Source organism: Poromitra crassiceps, assembly GCF_964638095.1.
Source record: "Poromitra crassiceps genome assembly, chromosome: 16".
Lineage (NCBI taxonomy): Eukaryota > Metazoa > Chordata > Actinopteri > Beryciformes > Melamphaidae > Poromitra > Poromitra crassiceps.
The window spans coordinates 27,393,113-27,403,112 of NC_139645.1; the positions used below are offsets into that span (position 1 = coordinate 27,393,113).

Below are 10,000 nucleotides of genomic sequence, written 5' to 3' on the forward strand. Positions count from 1 at the left end.
TCTGAAGATAAGCCCAGGCTAGTAATGTGTTAGCATGTCCTGATTCTCTGAAGATAAGCCCAGGCTAGTAATGTGTTAGCATGTCCTGATTCTCTGAAGATAAGCCCAGGCTAGTAATGTGTTAGCATGTCCTGATTCTCTGAAGATAAGCCCAGGCTAGTAATGTGTTAGCATGTCCTGATTCTCTGAAGATAAGCCCAGGCTAGTAATGTGTTAGCATGTCCTGATTCTCTGAAGATAAGCCCAGGCTAGTAATGTGTTAGCATGTCCAGATTCTCTGAAGATAAGGGACCGTTCGTTATTTAGGGAAGGGGCCACTGGAGGAAAATAGGGGAGGGTAATCTTGTTTTAAATTTAGTTTGAGGGAGGGTACATTCTCTTTAATTTGAGTCCAGGGGAGGGGTATACAATTTTGATTAGATAAAAATATATAAACTTTTTGTTTGTGTGTAATGTTTGCTTTTCGGACTTCAACAACTACTGAGTTGCTTCATTTACACCCCTCCTGTCCAAACTGTTTGGTATGTCCCGGTGCATTGTTTCTCTTTGGCGGTCTGATCTGTCGATCTTTGTGCTTGGCCTATCCAGACAGTAGGCGTGTACAGTATCTGGCCAATCAGTGGCGCTTTTCTGGTGATTCCACGGCTGCTGGGCTCTCTTTGCCTCGACGGAGGGCTGGGGTCTTGTACGCACCGCTGGGGTAACCTATACGTTCATACCAGCGAGGCTGCGACATGCTGGTGTGCTGTTGTTGCTTTCTTTCGGGAGCGCGAGCCCCAGAGGTGTCTTTCGTAACGAGTGGCTGACTCATTGTGATACATTAGTTTGATTTGATTGTATAACTTAGTGTAAGTCCACCATCCTGCGGGAGCCCTTACACTAATTATTGTTGCTGCGTGCTATCATGACGTGGTGATATGTAACAAGTGTCAACCAACCTGTGCTGTGATGCTATGAGCTGTTTTAATTAAAACATATATATATATTTTTGTCGATAATAAAAATTCCTATTTTAATATTAAGCTGCTTCTTGGTGTGTGTGCCTTAACGGCGTTGGAGCCTGTGGCTGTGGTCTCTAGGTGCCACAATATGGAAGTAGGCTACATTTCCAGCACGAAAAGTCGAGCAAACAAACAGACATGGCATCACAAAATATATATGGGCTCTATCGTTGCGCCAGATAAGTCTAGGAAGTCACAGTAGAACCGAGTTACGGCTCACTCATCTCCTAAATTACGTTAAGTCTACAAGGGATATTTATACCACCAGGATGACATATATGTTTCACATAGGGTTGTGTTTTGATTTCGAGATTTTATTTTGTCCAATATTGAAATGTTCGGCAATTGCATGTTGTGTTAACATTATTTCTATCTACCTTTCTATCTATTTAGGCTAATTTGGATGCTATTTGTTATCGAAATGTAGCTCAATGGATGCTGGGAGATTTTACATGTGTGGCTTTGTGCCTGTCTGCTGAGGGAGTGAGAGAGGGGGGACAGAGAGTGGAGAGTCCGCCACAATAATAGAACCGGCTAACTTTTTTCCATCAGTCATTGACTGCTATTTAAACACAAATATTGATATACACAGACTGAAGATTGTTTCACAAGCGAAAATAGCAGAATGTAGCGACCGGAGGAGGCGGTCGCTCTGATTGGTGACAGTTCTGCTCTAAGAAGCGCAAAGGATTATGGGAGTTCATGTTCTTGTGGGAAGCTTGTTACTGTACAGTTAAAAACGTGGTTTAGTGATGTTGTGCTCATGTTTTGATTGCATTATGTGGTAATGGCAATGTTTGTGTGGCCAGGATGTTTAGTTTTACTATCAATGTAGCCACCACGACTGAGACTGTTAGTGTGTTTGATCACCTCTGGCCGGAGTTTCTGCATATGTTTGGTTAAAAGTAAGATATCGGTGTCAGTCCGCATTCTTCCACGCGCGCCACAATATTGTTTGGGGAGGGTTAATCATATTTTTCAAATCACTTGGGGAGGGTCAAGGAAAAATATATTTTGATCGGGGAAGGGGCACAGCCTTTTATTCCAGAGCACACCAAATCCCTCCAGTGACCCTTCTAAATAACGAACGGTCCCTAAGCCCAGGCTAGTAATGTGTTAGCATGTCCTGATTCTCTGAAGATAAGCCCAGGCTAGTAATGTGTTAGCATGTCCTGATTCTCTGAAGATAAGCCCAGGCTAGTAATGTGTTAGCATGTCCTGATTCTCTGAAGATAAGCCCAGGCTAGTAATGTGTTAGCATGTCCTGATTCTCTGAAGATAAGCCCAGGCTAGTAATGTGTTAGCATGTCCTGATTCTCTGAAGATAAGCCCAGGCTAGTAATGTGTTAGCATGTCCTGATTCTCTGAAGATAAGCCCAGGCTAGTAATGTGATAGCATGTCCTGATTCTCTGAGGATAAGCGCAGGCTAGTAATGTGTTAGCATGTCCTGATTCTCTGAAGATAAGCCCAGGCTAGTAATGTGTTAGCATGTCCTGATTCTCTGAAGATAAGCCCAGGCTAGTAATGTGTTAGCATGTCCTGATTCTCTGAAGATAAGCCTGGGGCTAGTAATGTGTTAGCATGTCCTGATTCTCTGAAGATAAGCCCAGGCTAGTAATGTGTTAGCATGTCCTGATTCTCTGAAGATAAGCCCAGGCTAGTAATGTGTTAGCATGTCCTGATTCTCTGAAGATAAGCCTGGGGCTAGTAATGTGTTAGCATGTCCTGATTCTCTGAAGATAAGCCCAGGCTAGTGAATCTCAGCATGCTGTGACTAAGTAAGCCCGGGAACGAGTTGGCTAAAAACCAACAGCGAGAATTAACGATGTTCAAATGGCTGCTGAGGGCGAGACAATAAAACGGGGTGTAAATTTAACAGCCCTGTTGTTTTATTACGGGCCACACATGAGATGGGGAAATAAGGGATCTTGACACTTGACAAATTAATCAAACGCAGACTATTCACCTTATTCTTTGCCCACTCATGGACGCTTCCCCATTATGTCATTTCGTAATAGTATTTCCGTTTTGACTTGCCAAAAACCCCGCAGGCAAAATGGCCGCGCACACTCCCCTCCTAAAGTGGCAAAATTACTCCCCCATAAACTAACATATCTTGGCCAATACGTATGTAACATACAAAATAAAACAACTCGTAATATCTTAATTTTATGTAGAATGCAGAGGACATGTAACTGTTTAGTTAAACTTGCATTCCAGGAATATTGTGCTCTAAAGATGACGTTAGTGGAGTCGAGGCTGTTGCGTCCTGAAACCCACATAGGTTGCGCTAGGCGTAACCTATGTGCGATTCGAAATAACGCATCCGAGATAGAAACATTATGAATATAGCCACGTTATAAACAACAAACTAACGCTGGTGATCCGTATGGAAACAGTGTTACTCGAAATGGTTAAAAGTTATATCAATTTGGTCATTCAGTGGCATTTTACTGCCATATAACATAACTAACTAGCGTGATCCTCCAACGCGCTACGTCCTGCCGGTGAAACGCCTCGGTGTCAGGTGAAACGAAGCGGATATATATATATATATATATATATATATATATATATATATATATATATATATATATATAATATGAATAATATGATATGATATGATACATTATGACCTTTCCATATTATTACCTCGTCAGTGTTGTAAATAATCTGCAGACCAGAGCAGATCATCTCCACCAGGTACAGCAGGAACAGAGAGACAGCGTCAATCTGCAGTGTAGAGAGAGAGAGAGAGACAGAGGGGAGAGAGCGGACCATACCATTAGAGAGAGGGGAGGGGTGAGAGTGGACCATACCAATAAACTGTAGAGAGGAAAAGTGACCGCCTACTTCCTGCTTCAGCACTGTACCAGAGATTTTCATCCACCATCTATGTTTCCCATGCACATTTTGTAAAATGCTTATAAAAATAGTTTTACTTTGTCAAACCAAGCGAAAAAAATACTTCTTCAAATTTTTGGAACTAATTGCATGCACCATTTTAGAAAAGGGCTTGTGAAATGACTTGGAATATTTTTTTAAATAATTTTGGAAATAAATTGTAATCCCCAATCATTCCACATACCCCCTGCAAGCTGCTTAAGTTCCCCTAGGGGTACACATACCCCTAGGGGTACACATACCCCTTGGGGTACACCTACCCCTGGCTGGGAAACACTGATGTTAGGTGGTACAACAGTTAGATTGTTTGATTCAATCTGCTCTCGTCTACTGTGTGTTTTCCTGCTGTTTCTCCTTCTTCTCCCTCTTCTCCCTCTCCCGACTATTTTCTGTGAAGCCCTATATTTTTGGCATTTTCATGTTTTATTGGCCAGACAATGGAGTGCGTTTACATGCAGACAATAAACAGTTTATTAGCGGATTTCTGGAGTTACCCGATTATTCAAATGGTCATGTAAACAGCATAAACCGATAAGCTTTATCCGTTTATGGTCGTTATCGGGTTATGAATAAACCGATAAACATACCTAGGTTTTTGGCCAATAACCTGTCTTTTCAGTGCATGTATACAGCGTATCAGGTTTCTTGTGGGTTTATACATCTGCGCATGTAGAAGTTGCATGTAAAAAGTTGAATTACCGCCGCCTTCTGGAGAGAAATCCGACTAATTGACTGAATCACCCGGGTTTTTCCTATTGTCGGATTATTAAAGTGCATGTAAACGCAGAAATCAGATTATTGCCATAAACTGATTACTCACAGTTATCAGTTTATTGGTGTGCATGTAGACGCACTCACAGTGAGAGAGAGAGAGAGAGAGAGAGAGAGAGAGAGAGAGAGAGAAAGAGAGAGAGAGAGAGAGAGAGAGACTAGGACATGATGCAGTAAATGGCCGCGGGCCAGATTTGAACCCAGGTCCTTCTGGGAATCGGGGCCTAAAACAGCTCACTAAGAGCTCTTTAAGAAATCTAGAGAAACACTCATCTGCACTTTTTTTTTATGTGGTTTTCTTGTATTTTATTTCTTTATTTAACTTTACCTTTTGGATCTTACGTATATTTGACCTTTTAACACTCTTTTCTTTTTATCCATTTTATGTAAAGCACTTTGAAGTGCCTCTGTGTATGAAATGTGCTATCCAAATAAACCTGCTCACCACTTTGCAACTTGCCTTTCTACCCAACATGTTCAAGTGTTCGAATGCGTGTTAGCAGCGGTTAGCAGCTGCTGTGCTCTTGCTGTTACACTGGCTGACCTGCAGGTGGCTGTAGTCACTGGTGGAGTGAACCTCGTCTCCGGTGTCCACGTTGAACATGGAGTGCAGACACTTGCAGGGGCTGGGGTCCTGTTTGAACTGCTCCACCTGGTGGAGAGAATCAATCAAGACAAACACACATAAACATGATATACAGACACACATAGTTATAAATTACAAATGATACGGATAATGTCCGTGAGGAGGACCCCAGCACATTACTAAGTCGGCATTTTCCAAAATATCTCGACTGCAAAACACTCAGCTGTAGCTTGAGAAGAAGCAGCTCAGTTAACCTGAACAAACTGTTAGCTAGATAACGGACCAGCAAACACAATGTGCACATGCTAATGCTAGCTGCTACTAGATACGTTAGCTAGTGTGCTAATCAGAAGTGTTAACAAGACAGTGGTTAGCTGACCAGATCCAATGATTAGCTAGCCACAAAACTGACATCTAATCAGAGAATCAACTGGATCCATGAAATGATCAGTCAACACTAGTGGTGCGTAAATGTGCGCGTTTCTTTTAAACGCGATTTTCAGAAAACGCTTCAAAAGTCACAAAGGTGGTCCTCATTTGTGAAGATTATCTTGCCGTTTCATAAACTTTTGTTAGCCACACACCTTATTTCATGCATGTAAACCCGAAAATTCCCATGCGAAAACCCCATTGAGTTTTTTCACGTAAGAACCAGGAAGTGCAGGGACTTCTGGGTAAGCCTACAAAAATATATCATCCCTGTATTACCCAAAAGCTAAGGACCTCCAACATGGCCACCAAAGGGTGATTTGGCCTACATCTCAGCGAAAGCCCTCTGGACTGCATGCCCTCATGGTGGAAGCGTACAGCACATGTTAAGCATGGGTGGCCCCAGTGGGATTTGAACAGCTAACCTTGACAGTGTTTTCACGCCATATGCTCAACTCCACTTTTTCCCCTCACATGAAATGCATTAAAACAGGCAGCACTTTCTGTCCGCAATGAGCCAGGCAGATATAGTGGACATGTACATGTACGGTATATGGATTCACTTCTCCAGCTCTGACAGAGACAAGGAGGAGATTTAGAGGGCTTGGTTCACGACAAAAAATTGCAGTGTGTGTGGGGAATAGCATGACCCTGACCTGGGAGCTTTACTTATTTTTCAGTGTGCGGACTTTATTTTCTTCTCTAAATAGAGTGACCCTCCCGCGCGCTACATCTTGCCGGTGAAACTCCTCGATGTCAGGTGAAAAGAAGCGGCTGGCCACTGCACGTGTGTGTCCGAGGAAGCATGGTGCTAGTCTACAACTCTCCGCAGATCGTGCGTATGTGTGTGAGTGTGTTTGCTCCACTGACTTGGATCAACCAAAACAGGCCCGGCCCACCGCCCGCCCCCCCCCGCGCGCACACTTAGAAATAATTGGCCCTTTGTCCAATTTTTTTTTACCTCATTTGTTTCTCTACACTATCCTCACCCCACCCCCGCCCCCACCTCCTCTGTTCCCTCTATCCTCCCCCCACACACCTCCACCACCTCTTCCCTCTCTCCCCTCCTCCCTGTACTTACTATTATCCACTCTACTTTTCTTAATTGTCCCCCTCCCCCCTCATCGCCCTCCTTCTCGCTCTCTCGTTCCTCCTACCTATTTCACCCTCTCTCTCTCTCTCCCTCTCCGTCCCCGCCTCTCTCTCTCCCCCTAGCCATCTCTCCCGATACATCTCTCTCTCTCTCTCTTTTTCCTCTCCTAGGCAGGTCATGGTGGAGACCCATCTGGCCCAGTTTATTGAATACTGCTCCACTTCCAGCCCTCCCACTGCCGGTGTACAGTACAGGTGGGAGAGAGAGAGAGAGAGAGAGAGGTTGGATAGAGAGACATAGAGAGAGAAATAAAGGGAGACGGAGAGAGACAGAGGATGAGGCAGAGAGAGAAAGAAAGAGACAGAGAGAGAGAGCGACTGAGGTGGAGACAGAGAGAGAGAGAAGATGGACAGATAGAGAGAGAGGGATGGAGAGAGAGAAGACAGACAGATAGGGAGACTGGGAGAGGGACAGAAAGAGAGATAGAGAGAGGAAGATGGACAGAGAGAGAGGGAGACAGAGACAGACAGCATCCTCTGGCAGCAGTTAACAATAGGTGTTGTTTATAAAGCATGCTTGTGCTTGGAGGTGTCTAAATGTAGCTGCGTGTCACCTGGTGTCCACTGGGGACATTAGCTACTGTAAGCCATCTTTCTTAATGCTCCAAATGGTGCAATGCGCTGTAATGAGCTCCAGATGAGCTCCAATCTGTCATGGCGTCCCTGCTGCTCCGCACAGCGGCCACCGTACAAACCCCTCTTCATGCCTTTTATTTATCCTGCATCTGGCCCACATGCGTACATACCGTCAATTCTTTCTCTTGTAACCGTCTCTTCAAAACATTCTTTGTCCTTTTTGGTTGCAAGATAGCAAACCCCCCAGGGCAGGTTAGGATAGGTTAGGTTAGGATAGGTTAGGATAGGGCAGGTTAGGATAGGTTAGGTTAGGTTAGGATAGGGCAGGTTAGGATAGGTTAGGTTAGGTTAGGTTAGGATAGGTTAGGTTAGGTTAGGTTAGGATAGGGCAGGTTAGGTTAGGTTAGGTTAGGATAGGTTAGGATAGGTTAGGTTAGGATAGGGCAGGTTAGGTTAGGTTAGGATAGGTTAGGATAGGTTAGGATAGGGCAGGTTAGGATAGGTTAGGTTAGGATAGGGCAGGTTAGGATAGGTTAGGTTAGGTTAGGATAGGTTAGGTTAGGGCAGGTTAGGATAGGTTAGGTTAGGTTAGGATAGGGCAGGTTAGGATAGGTTAGGATAGGGCAGGTTAGGTTAGGTTAGGATAGGTTAGGTTAGGATAGGATAGGTTAGGTTAGGATAGGTTAGGTTAGGATAGGGCAGGTTAGGTTGTAGATTAGCCAGATTATTTGGTTGCTCCGTACAGTTCAGGTTAAGATTAGGGTAGGTTAGAGCAGAGGTTCTCAAATGTTTTTCGGGCAAGGACCCCTTACTACAAGATAGAAAATATACCGGGGACCCCTTCATTCTGATTTTGGGCTAAGCTTAATTGCTTCCACGGTTAAGGTGTTTGACTTTTAATTTGATAGGTTTGTTAGATTAGAATGTAATCCATGAACCATTTTAGATTGAACGCATGAAATATTTTCGTTGAACTATGAAGCTTTTGCAAAAAAAAAAAAGTATTTGTTTTTATCTTCCTGAAAAATGTTCACGGACCCCCTGGCAAAGTGCCACGGACCCCCATTTGAGAACCACTGGGTTAGAGGACTGACATTCAGTCAGTCCAGTCCCTCACACAGACACGCCCACTTCCCAACGGTCAAATCAAACTCCTCCACACGCTAGCTCCCGCCTCTCTAGCCTGTTTCAGTCAGAATACGTCACGATAAGGAATGACACACCCTCGGAATGCCATTTCAGCTCGACTTTAAAGGGACACTGAAAAAACAATGCAGATTTATTTTGCAGATGACCTCATACATATCAAAAACTGTCAACAGTTTTGCAGACATTCATTTAGTTTGACAGTTATTGAGAGTTGCTTTGAGTTGAGTTGATGCCAGTGATGTCATTGGAAGACGTCAGTGATGTCATCGGAAGACGTGGAATTAATACAACCAGATGATTTAGGGCCTTCCGATGACATCACTTGACAGTTTGTGTGAGATCATGTGCAAAATGAATCAGCATTGTTTTTTGGTGAAGCGTCCCTTTAACACACAATTACTATAAAGCTGTGTTCACACCAAGATATTTATTTTTCTCTCTGTCGCTTGATTCAACCCTTTGGAATCGCTCTGTCGCTCTGTTTAAATGGCTCATCAACAGGCACACGAATTGACGGACATGTGGGGGATATAACGTTACGCAATGTCATGATGTTTGTCCACTACGAGCCACCGTATTTGTTTACAAGCTAAGCCTATCAGCGTGCTCCTAATGCGAGCTCCATACCGGTAGTACAGACTTCACTTCATGTCAGCTGTCAGGCTGTCAATGCGGTTTGTTGCCACACAATAAACCAGTGGTTTGTTCCAAGCCAGTGTGATCCTTGACTCGCTCTCACACGGCAGCCAATCAGCGTTGAACAGCGAGCGACTGATGCCAGCGTATTTTCGCTCGAGTTGGGATATTTCATCTCGGGCGACGAGAAAAACTTTAATAGGTCGGTGTGAACGCAGCTTTAGAGGCAGAGTGTGTTTAGAGGCAGAGTGTGTTTAGAGGCAGAGTGTGTTTAGAGGCAGAGTGTGTTTGCTCTGTGATATTTGGCCAGCGGTGGCCCCTGGGTGTCACGTCTCCATTAACAACGTCATGTTGTCGGTGAGCCGTGGGGACGCTGCTCTGTGTAATTGACTGTGTGAACGGAGGTTTGTATTTAAGACACAGAAACACTCTCCCCTACATGAGGTGGTGAAGGTCGAGGTGAGATGAAACACAGCTTTGACAGGCAGACAGTGTCTGGCCCAGGCACAGCAACAGACCAGGCTGCTGCATCTCCACGTGATGTGGGTCCATATTTTGCTCTCTACATTAGGGAGGGCGATCCCCCCCCTGCCCCCCGACCCTCAACCGATGCTCATCATTAACCGAGATAACCGACAAGATTAAAATGTAGGCTACTATTTATAGCCTATTGCATTCCCCGGGTTGGCGCAACCCTTATTCACCTTTCCCCCGTGCCGTGCGGTGCGGAGCGTGTGTTTCACTGGATGAGATTCTGGCTGCATTCCGTTCTGCAAGTACGTAGTTCCCAACGAA

The 10,000-nt window shown here is 44.4% G+C and overlaps 1 protein-coding gene across 1 annotated transcript in view; it reads right to left on the minus strand.

Moving 5' to 3' along the window:
- phkb (phosphorylase kinase, beta) overlaps positions 1-10,000 on the minus strand; it is a 182,443-nt gene that overhangs the window by 150,608 nt on the left and 21,835 nt on the right. The window contains exons 5-6 of the mRNA XM_083652929.1: positions 5,222-5,329; positions 3,655-3,735 (exon numbers count right to left, since the gene is read on the minus strand). Coding sequence (XP_083509055.1) covers positions 3,655-3,735; positions 5,222-5,329 — 189 coding nt within the window. The remainder of the gene's footprint in view (positions 1-3,654; positions 3,736-5,221; positions 5,330-10,000) is intronic.